Genomic DNA, 14,086 nt, shown 5'->3' with positions numbered 1-14,086 from the left:
CCCCCCCGCTCCCTCCGTACCCTGCGGTCTGCCCTGGCGTCCTCCCGAGAAGACGCAACATTAGAAAACTCCAGACAGCAGTGCTGCGTTCCTGGTGACCACGTGAGAGCGCGGGCGAACCCTCTGCCAAGGTCGCAGGACCAGCTCTAGCGACGGTAGCCAAGCTCCACCCTTCCGTGCCCTCCACTCTCTCAGAGCCCTGCCCCGCGTTTCTCCGCCGCGACCTGCCCCCGGCCACGCCCCCTCACGGTGGGCGGGACCAGATAGGCCAGGTGGGCGGGGCCAGATGGGCCCAGCGGGTGCCTGAAGTCTGACAGACTCAGAGTGGCGGCCGGGCGGCTACAGTCCGAGGGTCCACAACGCGAGTCAACATGGCCGCAGCGTTTAGGAGAAGCTGCGGGGTGAGAGGGAGACCAGGGTAGTGGTGGGGCGCGGGAATGGATGGCGTCGTGTTTGGAAAGGGGGCCGAGAACAGATGCGGATCACAGGGGTAGGAAGCCGAGCTATGATAGAACCACCTCTTAGCGCCAGGCCTGCTTACCCGAGGCTTGGACGCCTCCGCAGTTTCGGTGCCTGCAGGCCTGCCACTCCTCTCCACGCCAGACGGAAAGCTTTATGGGTTTTCACTTTCGCTTAACCTCCTAGACCCTAATGAGGCCGTCCTGCCTTCGGACTCTTTCTTCTGCGCGGGAGCCCTCTAGATAATTCTAACTAGGAATCCCACCCTTTTCCCAAAGTGAACAGAGTTCACTTTTGCTCTGCTTTTTGCAGATCTAGTGTAAATCCGCCCATGCCCCCAGCCCAAGAAGGAACTCATCAAATACACTTCGTTCTGCAATTATATTTACTAGAAGGTGTTAGAATATGAGTAGTCTTATCTTGGGTATCTACAAAATCATTGGAAAAGGAAAATGGAGTAGTTTGCTCAAGTCACTAAATATGTAATATGTCGGTAGTTTTGTAATCTGGAGGGATGCCTTTCCAAGTTGCATCCGTTAAAGAAAAAGTCAAAGAAAAAAACCTACCATAGAACTTTCCTTGAAGCTTAACTCTTCTAGCATCGTGTCTTATAGATTCTAAATATGTTTCAGTCGCTAGATGCGTTTTAGTTTCGTAAATATTATTAATATATTCATTGCAAGACTGCCATTTAAATGTTGCTTAAAGCTGTTTGACGAAAAAAAAACAACAACAGAAAAAGCCCCTCCAGTTTTAGAATTTACAATAATCCTATTGAATTTTTGCCGTTGTTATATATACAAGTTATTGGGCTCTAAAGGCAGAAGTTGGAATATTTTAAGAATTACTTTTAACTCTGACATCAGAAAATAGATATCTCAATCTCTCCCAAGAAAGGATCTAGAAAAAAAAAATCATAAAATGTACATTCCTTTATCTCTTTTTTGGCATCCCCATAAAACTAAGACACTTTATATTTCTTTTTTTTAATATATATTTCTTTTTTAGTTATACTTGGACACAATACCTTTATTCCACTTATTTATTTTTATGTGGTGCTGAGGATCAAACCCAAGGTCTCACCCGTGCCAGGGGAGCGCTCTACCACTGAACCATAACCCCGGCCCCTTATATTTCTAAGAAATGTCTGGAAATATTTGATTGTAGTGGTGCTTTAATTGCAAAATGGATAATTGAAGTTGCTATCTTTTGCCTATTTGGAATACCATTGTTCTCCAAAGACAGCCCTAAGCAATAAAACCAATATTTTATGACATGAGGCTTTCAAAATATTATATTATTTAAATCACCCCCAAATTATCCAGTGAGATTAACCCCCAGTTTTTTGGTATGAATAGAAGAAGAAGTTTGTAACCTGTCCAAGGTCACAAAGATAGTTGTGCTATCTAGATTCAAATTCAGCAATTCTAACTTGAAATCATGTGCTGTTTCTTTTTTCTACTAGACCATTTCTCTAAATAAATGTTTAACATTGTTATGTAATTAATAGGTTAGTGGGCATAGTGGGCGGTGTTCTTGGCTGTAGAAACCTTTGCACTTATTTTATATAACATGTCTTCTTGAAAACCCATGTAAACTGACTTCTTGTAAATTACTTTAAGTCCACAAATAATTCCTTAATGTCTCTCAGCAGACCATTTTACCTGTTTGTGAAGAATGATTTTTGTGCAATGATGTTTAAACACATTATGGTAGAATGAGGTTATTTGGTCTGATTTTTGTGGGTGTTTTTCTTTGTTCTGGAACCTAATGATCAGATAGGAAATTAATTGAAAGACCAGTATAACTAAAGCAAAATGGTTAATAGCATGGACTCTTAATAATAAATGTGAGAATTAGAATTCTGATCCCACTACCTAAGTGTAGAGTGATCTTGGCTAATTTTACTTGACCTTCCTGAACCTCAGTTTCTTCCTATACAAAATGATAATTAAAAAAAAAAAAAAACAGTTCCTTAATTCTAGGTTTGACCTGAGATTCAGTGAATTCATGTGTAATGTTACTGTAAAGAATAGGTTTGGTCTGTGAAGACTATACAATGAGGACAAAAGAAATCATGTTTTACTTCCAAAACAAAGTTAATAAAAACTTTAAAGAAAATGTTTTCATACAGTGTATTATTTTAAAGTCATAGTTGGAGGTATGTTATTTTTGAAAAGGCTATTTAAATTACTATATTTGGCAGTCATACTGTCAGCTTAAATGCAGGTGACACTTATCAGTTGAAATTATCCTTTATAAAGTGGTCAGTTTCTTTCTACATATTTTGAAAAACTTAGGTTCTAAAAACTTTAGTGTATTGTAGAGCTTCTCTTTTTTCTCAGTACCTAGCTTATTAAAACTATGTAGGTATAGTTCCATCAAAATCTTTAAAGTATAAATTGCTTTCAATTTATAGGTTTTCTCTGAACTCAGACCTTTATTATGGTTTAAATTAAATTAAACCTTATTATAGTTTCCAGTTTGATAACTTTAATACTAATGGTTACTTTTGTGTCGATTAAATTGTAGTGAATATAAAAATGGGTTCCAAAGGAATAGTATTTGTGTATCTTGATTGTATTTTTTCAATATATCCTTGAAGAAATATGAGTATATTTCAGATATTAAGACAGGTTGTATATTAATAGTTAGAACAGAGCTGGCAAACTTTTTATAAAGGAACAAATAGTAACTATCTTTGGCTTTGTAGACCTATGGTGTCTGTTTCAATCACATAGCTTTACTGTGAAAGTAGCAATAGAGGTTATGGTGGGGCTATGTTCCAATAGGGCTTTACTTAAAAAACTGGTGACCAGCCAGAAGCAGTGTGGTGCATGCCTGTAATCCATGCAACTTTGGAAGATACCAAGCAGGAGGATTACTAAATTCAAGGTCAGCCTCAATAATTTAGTGAGGCCCTAAGCAACTTAGCCAGACTCTGTGTCAAAATAAAAAATAAAAATTTCTGTGGATGTTGCTTAGTGGGTAAGCACCCCTAGGTTTGATCCCTAGTATTGCCCCCCTGCTTAAAAAAAAAAAATTAACCAAACAAAAAAACTGATAGCTTCTGTATTTTGCTGGCTCCTGGCTTAGAACCGTGTATGAAGGCCTATAAACAACAGAATTAATTATAGAACATGGTTTTATTCTGATTTATTTTGTTAGATAGAGTGAGTCATCTTAGAAAATGGAATCCTCCATGGGTAGATTCCCAGAGGCATATCTGGGAGGATCACAGGGACTGGTTATCAGGTTATCAAATCCATATTACTATTCTCCCTTCATCAGCTTCCTCTTCACCGATGTCCTAGGAGTTTATTTATTTATTTTTTTCTTTTTTTTTCTTTTTCTGTTTTTTTTTTTAATTGGTTGTTTACAACATTACAAAGCTCTTGACATATCATATTTCATACATTAGATTGAAGTGGGTCTAGGAGTTTATTGATGAAATTTCCAGAATAGTGTCTTATCCCTGTTTTCTGTCCTGGAAACCCTCCACTTCAGTAGTGCAAATATCACTTCCACCATGCGGCCAGCGCAATGGTTTCATTAATGAGGTTCTTGGCATAAAAGTTAGCAAGATCGAAATAAAACACACAGACTCAGTTACCTTATTTCTATTGCCAGGTCCGAGACGGCTCCCTTCTCTTGTTCCCACCTCTAACCGCCCAGCAGGGCAGCGAGGATTACTCTGGGCTAGCAGGAGAGAGAGAGAGAACACGCCTGGGAGTAGCTTTTTATTGGGGAACAAGAGATTCAGGGGAGAATTCCATCCAATGAAGGTTGAGGGGGGACTGCACTCCAAGGTCAGGGTCAGTGATTGGGTCCCCGGGGTCAGTGGTCAGTCACACCCCCACACTGACGGGTTCTCTCATCAGGAAAGGGCAGGGAAAGTTCCGACACAGCCAGAACACCTCAGACCCTTAACGGGAGTCACCCAATCACATGTCAGAATGGCTTCCCACAATCACTAATTTTATTTGCATTAATTTTCTCTATAATAGGTACTCATATAGCTGGTAATTGGTTTATTTAAATTATAATTAACGACATTTAATAATGACTTTAAAAACTGTTGTACCCTTTGATAAAAATGGTCAGAATTCTCTTATTTGATTGATATGTAATTTATCAAATTTATTTTTAATAAGATTATCTTTTACAGGTCCTGAGAAGTATTATTTCTCATTTTGACTGGAGATCACAACATACAAAAGCTCATCAAAAACGAGAACCAGGATTAGGGTTTAGTTTTGGTATGTGTTATGTTCTGTCTTTTGATTTTAAAATGGACTTGTCTGGAATCTGTTTATAAACTTGATAATGAATAGAACCCAGTCATCATTCATACATAGAGATTAAGTCAGTTACCCCCATTCTTCCTTACACATTTTTGGGGGATATGGCTCAGTTGGTAGAGTGCTTGCCTTGCATGCACAAGGCCCTGGGTTCAATCCCCAGCACCACCAAAAAAAAAAAAAGCATATTATTCTATACATTCAATCTATGGCCAGGGGCAGTGGTGCACAAATGTAATTCCAGGAGCTTGGGAGGGTGAGACAGGAGGATCACAAGTTCAAGGTCAGCCTCGAAAATTTAATGAGACCAAGTCTCAAAATAAAAACAAAAAAAGGGGTGGGGATGTAGTTCTGGGGCAAAGTACCCCTGGGTTAAATCCCCAGTACCAAATAAATAAACAAATACATTTGATCTATGTTAGCAACATACATACAAATATTCTTTTCCTTTTTTCTAAGTATGTAGCCAAAAATAAATGGCAGATTTACTGTATTTATGTATAGTCCTTGACTTACAAATTTGAATTCAACAAATACTCATGAGTCTTAAAACACTTATTAGATATATAATGCTAGCTGTCTAATAATAAACTAAGCCCATTTTGGTCATCATTTAATCTGATTGCAGTTTTGGTGCAATTAGATGAAATTTGTCAGATATGGGAGATGGGAGTAATGTGATATTGGAGGGAAAAATAAAAGATTTTATTTCCCTTTTATGAAAGGAAAACCCCAGGCCAAAAAAAAATTTTTAATAATAATTCCTATCTTTGGCATTCTTTGCCTCCTAAAAGAACTTCTTGCTTCAAAGTTTTTACCTTTCCTCTAGTTAAAAAAAACAAACATTTTCTTAGTTAACTTAATCTCGAAAAATAATTACAAGGCACCTCAGATAATTAACTCACACTGAGGTGAAATTGACAGTCTTTAAGGTTATTGCTTTTGTTCAAAATTTTTCCCCCTTGATTATAAAATATTTTGCCAGAATGAAATGAAAAATGTTCAAGTGGTGTGAGGATAGTGGTTTGATTCAATGGGTCTTATTGAGACATTAGCATTGATTTGGTAATAATCACTATAGTAAGAAACTATCAGAAGGCTGTGATGGGTTTTGGAGTGCCAGAGAATGAGATAGCTACAAATATTTGGGAGGGAGATAGTGAAGCCAAAGAAAAGAATATAGAATAACACATATGACCAGTTGATCTGATTTTTTATAAAATGGAGATAATGAATATTACCAAGAATTTCTTTGAAGATTAAATTATATGCAGTATATAAAGTCCCTAACATATAGTGAATGACTGGATCAAAGTAGTTTCTCAATAAATAATACATCATAGATCCCTGTCTTGTCTACCTTTACCCACCTACAACCTTGATATGGACTGACCACTCCTAGAAAAGAAGTTAAGATGTAAAAACCCTGACTTGAACCACTTCTGCTATTTCATTATAACACTATGGGTCTAATCATTTGTTGCCTCAGTGCTTTAATTTCCTTGTCTATAAAATGAGAGATTGCATCTTACATTCTTCAATTCAGTACCAAAATTCTGTTATCTTACATTTTCTCCTCCATGTTTCCAGACAAGTGATTACTAGAGTCTTAAAACATTCTTGTTCATTCTTCTGTGTTTTTCTCATTTTTCTTGCCTAAAATACCCCATGTTTCTTGTAAATAATCTATGTTTTGATGTTGGATGCAACTACCTTAAGACACTAGATAACATAGATTTGTAAAAATATAGTTAGTGGTTGACCCTTTTTTTTATTTTTTATTTTTTGGTACTCAGGGATTGATCCCAGGGGCACTTAACCACTGAGCCACATCCCCAGTCCATATATTTATTTATGTATATATATATACACACACACACACACACACACACACACACATATATGATATATATTATTGGAGACAGGGTCTCCTTGAGTTGTTGAGGGCCTAATCTAAGTTGCTGAGGCTGGCTTTGAACTCGTGATTCTCCTGCCTCAGCCTCCCAAGTTGTTGGGATTACAGGGATTTGCCACTGCACCCAGCTATTTTCATTTCATTCATTTTCTAATAACATTTTATATAAATGAATTGTTGGACACCACTTACTAGCAATACAGCAGGAGTTTATGTTACTACTGTCTTCTGAGAAAATATCCCATCACTTTTACTGGTTTCTTTGTGCTAATTTTTACACTTAAAATTTGTTTAAATTATTTTATATAATTCTTTGAAACAAATTTTGTTGTTTTATGTTCATGGAAAATGTTTCAATGCCTTAGACTTATTCTTGATATCAGGTAAATTAGTTTCACTCCAATATTAGGAAATACTTGATAAGTCTTATTATGTATTAGAAATAAGTAATTTCTTATCTCACCAATCAGATAAAAAAAAAAACCCTTGAGCTCTACAGATTTATATCTGTTATTTACTTGTAGAAACGAGAAATCTTATTTCCTTCAGCATTTGTATTGACATAGACTTGTTTGTACTGTACAGTGAATTTGATTAGTCAGAAAATATAGTTTTTGTCTTTGTGGCTAATCAAAAATTACCTTCCCCATTATATATATAAATTTCCACATACCAATTTTATAGGGCTTTTTTCCTCAACTCATTGTCCCATTTTAATGTTTTCTAAATATCTTTCTCTTAGAGTTCACTGAACAACAGAAAGAATTTCAAGCTACTGCTCGTAAATTTGCCAGAGAGGAAATAATCCCTGTTGCTGCAGAATATGATAAAACTGGTGAAGTAGGTATACAAATATTAGGGAGAAAAAATTTTACATTTTTTACAAGATTATATAATCAGACTAGGAAAGTTTTAAATGTATTATAACTGAGGTTTGTTTGTTTGTTTGTTTTTTTCTTTTAGTACCCTTTCCCCCTAATTAAAAGAGCCTGGGAACTTGGTTTAATCAATACACACATTCCCGAGAGTTGTGGTAAGCTTTCTTCACATTTTTAGTCCCAGAATACACCTGAACAAGAAAAATTATGAAACTCTACCTATTGTTTTAAATATTTGTTGACATTAAGTGACTTTTTGCCTTTGTTTTCTGGTTCAGACTACAGTATTTGTCTGCTTTTAAAAGCCTTGTGCAAAACACAGGCATTTTTTTTCCCTCTAATTGATCAATTGATCCTGAACTTTGGTATTTCTCTAAAGTTCTAGAGTTGGTTAGTTTGTTGCATTTTGTTTTTTTATTTTTCCCAAGAATTTCATGCGTTTTAATCCTACCTTGCATTTTAGATTTCATTGAGACTTCTTTTTTGTATGTGAGATCATTACTCTTTTTTTTTTTTTTTTTTTTGGTCGGTGCTAGGGAGATTGAACCCAGGTCCTTGTGTTAGCGAGGCAAGTGCTCTACCATTGAACCACATCCCCAGCCTCCAAAACATTACTCTTTTCAACAGATCAGTGGGTCAGAGTTTTTGCAGAGTTAAAGTGAGTTTTTACAAAATCAAGTTTAAACAGAAATGTAGATCCAGATTACAAATGGAGAATTTTTGAAGTATTTAAAATTTATTTTAGAAAAGTATGGAATTAAAAGTATGGCTTGTTATTATTGCCAGCCAAAACATTTACAGATATTATATTTGTATATTTCTTTTAAAACAAAATTAGGCCATGAGGGGAGGGAAATCTCATTAAAATCAAAGGAAGACTAGTGGAGGAAAGAAAATACCCAGATGTGGGGAAGGAGGGGAGAACTGCAGGGGAGTGACAATGGCCAAATTATATTATATTGTGTGCATGTACAAACATGTAACAACAAATCCCATCATTATGTACAACTGTAATGCACCAATAAAAAATGTGGGGGGGAAAAAGAACTCAGAATACCATTAATATAGGAAACTGGAGAAAATGTAATTAATGTTTTTTTAAATGTGAATTAAAAAAATAAAAATTAAGCCAAATTGAAGTAAGTTAAAATAGTTCACCTACAGTTTTGTTGAGATGCATTACACATCAGAATGGGCTCTTAAAACATTTTGATGCTGTAGGAGGACTTGGACTTGGAACTTTTGATGCTTGTTTAATAACTGAAGAATTGGCTTATGGATGCACAGGGGTTCAGACTGCTATTGAAGCAAACTCTTTGGGGGTAAGTTACTTAAAAAATTAATTGCTAACTAAGCTGTTAATGAGACAGTTAACAGCTAAGTTAGATTAATATTAAAATAGTTTTGTTTTTTGTTTTTTCAAAAAGAAACACAAGTTTCAGCAGTGAAGCCCAGGGTATGATACTAAGGCTTCCTTGCTCTGGTCTTTTGCCTCTAGTACTTGGAGTCCTAGTTGTCCTTGTGGGGAAAGTGTATACTTTTGGCTACAGCTATAGTGGGAATTCTTAAGTAAGGGCAAGGCCTTAGAGCCAGCCTTCAGGAACCAATCAGGTTGGCTTGCTGCCACTGTCAGCAGTGCTGAAATTTAGTGAGCAGTTCTTAGGAGGCCAGATCATATGTACTAAGTCATGCATTCTAAATTTAATCCTTTATTAGAGCATTTTACTAAAGTAATAAGTTATACAAATAACTTATATGAAAATACTGACAGTAGCAGATGTATTACTTCATGGCTTTAGCTTTTTAACTTGAAGGCAGAATAAAAACCAGTTCTGTGAACTTACCTCTTGTGGAGGAAATAGTTCTTTTCTTGTTTGAATTGTAATATCTCTGAATTTACATATTTAATAAAAATGTCTTGCTTTTTAATGTCTGTTTTCTTCATTAGCAAATGCCTATTATTATTGCTGGAAATGATCAACAAAAAAAGAAGTATTTGGGGAGGATGACTGAGGAGCCAATGATGTGTGTGAGTATTTATAGCTACGACTTTATTTTATATTTCACATTTACAAAGAGTTTTGAATCTATATGTATATACTATTCTATATGACATTAAGATAAAAGTAGTCAACATATTTAGGTAGAGTGATGTTCTAAGATGCCAATAAAGTGTCATAATAATCCCCTTTCTTATTTCTACAGGAGAAATATCTACTAAATAATGTTTTCAGGAGAACAGTATCTATTTAATGGAGCACTATCTACTTAATTCTGCAGTTCAGGAACTAAGTGGTTCTTCTGAAGAACCACTTCTGAGGAAGTTCAGATTAAATGTATAACAGTAGATGTTTGAATTAGTGAGAAACTAATATAAACCTGTGACTGAAGAGATTAACTTATTTTTTGAATGGCCAGTTGACTTGGGGAGTATATTTGTCATTTTATTTGAAAGCAATTCAACAAATTTTTAAAATGAATTTAAAAACAAAAACAACAGCAACAACAACGCACATACATATATACAAGGTTCTGTTTTGAAATTGTTCTTTATTGAAGGATTTTTACCTGTTGATTAGCCAAATATCCATCTACGGTGTGTTTATAATAGTGAAATATAGTAGATTATTATGAATTTTAAACTAATTGAGAGAATTCATCTGAAAGAGTAGAAAGCAATATTTTAAAATAAATTATTTTATTCATTGAAGATACTTAAAAGTCAGGCAAACTACTTATAAAGACATTCATACATATTTACGAGGTAATTGGAAATTATAGAGTTTAGTGTAAATATTCTCAATATTGTCTAAAAACTGCATAAAATATCTAGATTCTTCTCTTGTAGCATATATATTGATAGACATGGGTTAATCAATTGAAGCATAGAAATGCTTAAGTGAACCTACCATAATACATTGATAAGAATATTTATACTAGTTATAAATAGGTATTTCTAAAATATTTGAGTCTTTAAATATAACCCAAATATTCAAACTTTTTTTAAATAATACCTTCAATATATGTAAAAATACATTTACTATTCCCTCTTTTGATAACTTCTAAATTAATGACGATTTGCTGTGCATTTTTCTCATTCTAGTGCTAAATAGCAGTAGTTGTACTTAAAATACTAAGCTGAGGGTAAAAATAGAAAGTATCAATAAGTTTTGATAACTTAAATTGATTCAGTTCATTATTTAAATTTTAATACATTTTTAAAATTGTAAATAGTAGAGAAAACTTAGAAATGTATCAAGAAGAACAAAAATATCTGTAATTCTAAAGATATGAAGCTAATTGGGATTGCTATTTTATATTTCCTACTAGATTTTTAAATATATAAATATTTTTCTGTATTTTAACATCATATTAGATATGCAATTTTATATCTTTTGTTTGTTTGTTTTTTGTTTTTTTTATTGATTGTTCAAAACATTACAGAGCTCATGATATATCATCTTTCATACATTAGACTCAATTGGGTTTTGAACTCCCATTTTTACCCCAAATACAGATTGCAGAATCACATCTGTTACATACTCACATTATTACATAATGGCATATTAGTGACTGTTGTATTCTGCTACCTTTCCTATCCCCTACTATCCCCCCTCCCCTCCCTTCCCCTCCCATCTTCCCTCTCTACCTCCTCTGCTGTTGTTCAATTCTCTCCCCTTTTTCCCCCCTCCCCCTTGCCCCTCATAACCTCTTATAATTTTGTGTATCATTGAAGGTTTCCTACCATTTCCATATGCTTTCCCTTCTCTCTCCCTTTCTCTCCCCCCATTCGTCTTTGTTTACTATTAGTCTTTTCCTCATGCTCTTCCTTCCTGTTCCGTTCTTAGTTGCTCTCTTTATATCAAAGAAGACATTTGGCATTTGTTTTTTAGGGCTTGGCTAGCTTCACTTAGCATAATCTGCTCTAATGCCATCCATTTCCCTGCAAATTCTATGATTTTGTCATTTCTTAGTGCTGCATAATACTCCATTGTGTATAGATGCCACATTTTTTTAATCCATTCATCTATTGAAGGGCATCTAGGTTGGTTCCACAGTCTAGCTATTGTGAATTGTGCCGCTATAATCATTGATGTGGCCGTATCCCTATAGTGCGCTCTTTTAAGGTCCTCAGGGAATAGTCCGAGAAGGGCGATAGCTGGGTCAAATGGTGGATCCATTCCCAGCTTTCCCAGGAATCTCCATACTGCTTTCCAAATTGGCCTCACCATTTTGCAGTCCCACCAGCAGTGTACAAGTGTACCCTTTTCCCCACATCCCCGCCAACACTTATTGTTGTTTGACTTCCTAATGGCTGCCAATCTTACTGCAGTGAGATGGTATCTTAGGGTGGTTTTGATTTGCATTTCTCTGATTGCTAGAGATGGTGAGCATTTTTTCATGTACTTGTTGATTGATTGTATGTCCTCCTCTGAGAAGAGTCTGTTCAGGTCCTTGGGCCATTTGTTGATTGGGTTATTTGTTATCTTATTGTTTAATTTTTTGAGTTCTTTGTACATTCTGGATATTAGGGCTCTATCTGAGGTGTGAGGGGTAAAAATTTGTTCACAGGATGTAGGCTCTCTATTTACCTCTTTTATTGTTTCCCTTGCTGAGAAAAAACTTTTTAGTTTAAGTAAGTCCCATTTGTTTATTCTTGTTATTAACTCTTGGGCTATGGGCGTCCTATTAAGGAATTTGGAGCCCAACCCCACTATATGTAGATCGGAGCCAACTTTTTTTCTATCAGACGCAGCGTCTCTGATTTGATATCTAGCTCCTTGATCCATTTTGAGTTAACTTTTGTGGATGGCGAGAGAAAGGGATTCAATTTCATTTTGATGCATATGGATTTCCAGTTTTCCCAGCACCATTTGTTGAAGATGCTATCCTTCCTCCATTGCATGTTTTTAGCCCCTTTATCAAATATAAGATAGTTGTAATTTTGTGGATTAGTCTCTGTGTCCTCTATTCTGTACCATTGGTCCACCTGCCTGTTTTGGTACCAGTACCATGCTGTTTTTTTTACTATTGCTTTGTAGTACAGTTTGAACTCTGGTATCACTATACCTCCAGATTCACACTTCCTTCTTAAAATTGCTTTTGCTATTCTGGGTCTTTTGTTTTTCCATATGAATTTCATGATTGCTTTATCTATTTCTACAAGAAATGCTGTTGGGATTTTGATTGGCATCGCATTAAACCTGTAGAGAACTTTGGGTAATATCGCCATTTTGATGATGTTCTGCCTATCCATGAACAGGGTACATTTTTCCATCTTCTGAGATCTTCTTCTATCTCTCTCTTTAGGGTTCTGTAGTTTTCATTGTATAAATCTTTCACCTCGTTTGTTAGGTTGATTCCCAAGTATCTTATTTTCTTTGAGGATATTGTGAATGGAGTGGTTTTCCTTATTTCCATTTCAGAGGTTTTGTTGCTGATATACAGAAATGCCTTTGATTTATGCGTGTTGATTTTATAACCTGCCACTTTGCTGAATTCATTTATTAACTCTAGCAGCTTCTTTGTAGACCCTTTTGGGTCTGTTAAGTATATTATCATGTCATCCGCAAATACCGATAATTTAATTTCTTCTTTTCCTATTTTTATGCCTTTAATTTCTTTTGTCTGTCTAATTGCTCTGGCTAGTACTTCGAGAACTAAATTGAATAGAAGTGGTGATAGAGGGCATCCCTGTCTTGTTCCAGATTTTAGAGGGAATGCCTTCAGTTTTTCTCCGTTTAGGATGATGCTAGCCTGAGGTTTAGCATATATAGCTTTTACAATGTTGAGGTAAGTTCCTGTTATTTCTAGTTTTTCTAGTGTTTTGAACATAAAGGGATGCTGTACTTTGTCAAATGCTTTTTCTGCATCTATCGAGATGATCATATGGTTCTTGTCTTTAAGTCTATTGATGTGGTGAATAGCATTTATTGATTTCCGTATATTGAACCAGCCTTGCATCCCAGGGATGAATCCTGCTTGATCATGGTGCACAAGTTTTTTGATATGTTTTTGTATTTGTTTCGCCAGAATTTTATTGAGAATTTTTGCATCCAAGTTCATTAGAGATATTGGTCTGTAGTTTTCTTTCTTTGAAGTGACTTTGTCTGGTTTTGGGATCAGAGTGATGTTGGCCTCATAGAATGAATTTGGAAGAGCTCCTTCTTTTTCTATTTCTTGAAATAGCTTGAAAAGTATTGGTATTAATTCTTCTTTGAAGGTTTTGTAGAATTCCGCTGTATACCCATCCGGTCCAGGGCTTTTCTTGGTTGGTAGTCTTTTAATGGCTTCTTCTATTTCTTCCTTTGTTATTGGTCTGTTTAAATTGTGTGTGTCTTCCTGTCTCAATCTGGGCAGATCATATGTCTTAAGAAATTTATCGATATCTTCACTATCTTCTATTTTATCGGAATATAGGGTTTCAAAATACTTTCTAATTATCTTCTGTATTTCTGTAGTATCTGTTGTGATATTGCCTTTTTCATCCCGTATGTTGGTAATTTGAGTTCTCTCTCTTCTTCTCTTCGTTA

At 35.4% G+C, this 14,086-nt stretch overlaps 1 protein-coding gene across 2 annotated transcripts in view; it reads left to right on the top strand.

The window, feature by feature from the left end:
• The first annotated feature begins 247 nt into the window (after positions 1-247).
• ACADM (acyl-CoA dehydrogenase medium chain) overlaps positions 248-14,086 on the top strand; it is a 42,301-nt gene continuing 28,462 nt past the window's right edge. Inside the window, exons 1-6 of one of the 2 annotated variants that reach the window (XM_081306153.1) lie at positions 248-401; positions 4,628-4,718; positions 7,418-7,515; positions 7,639-7,708; positions 8,775-8,875; positions 9,502-9,582. In XM_081306153.1, the coding sequence (XP_081162279.1) occupies positions 372-401; positions 4,628-4,718; positions 7,418-7,515; positions 7,639-7,708; positions 8,775-8,875; positions 9,502-9,582 (471 nt within the window). In that variant the 5' untranslated portion in view covers positions 248-371. The remainder of the gene's footprint in view (positions 402-4,627; positions 4,719-7,417; positions 7,516-7,638; positions 7,709-8,774; positions 8,876-9,501; positions 9,583-14,086) is intronic. The other variant, XM_081306154.1, reaches the window with a different exon arrangement.

The sequence above is a fragment of the Spermophilus citellus genome (genome assembly GCF_964194105.1).
Source record: "Spermophilus citellus genome assembly, chromosome: 9".
Classification (NCBI taxonomy): Eukaryota; Metazoa; Chordata; class Mammalia; order Rodentia; family Sciuridae; genus Spermophilus; species Spermophilus citellus.
This window is presented reverse-complemented; position numbering and strand designations above follow the sequence as displayed.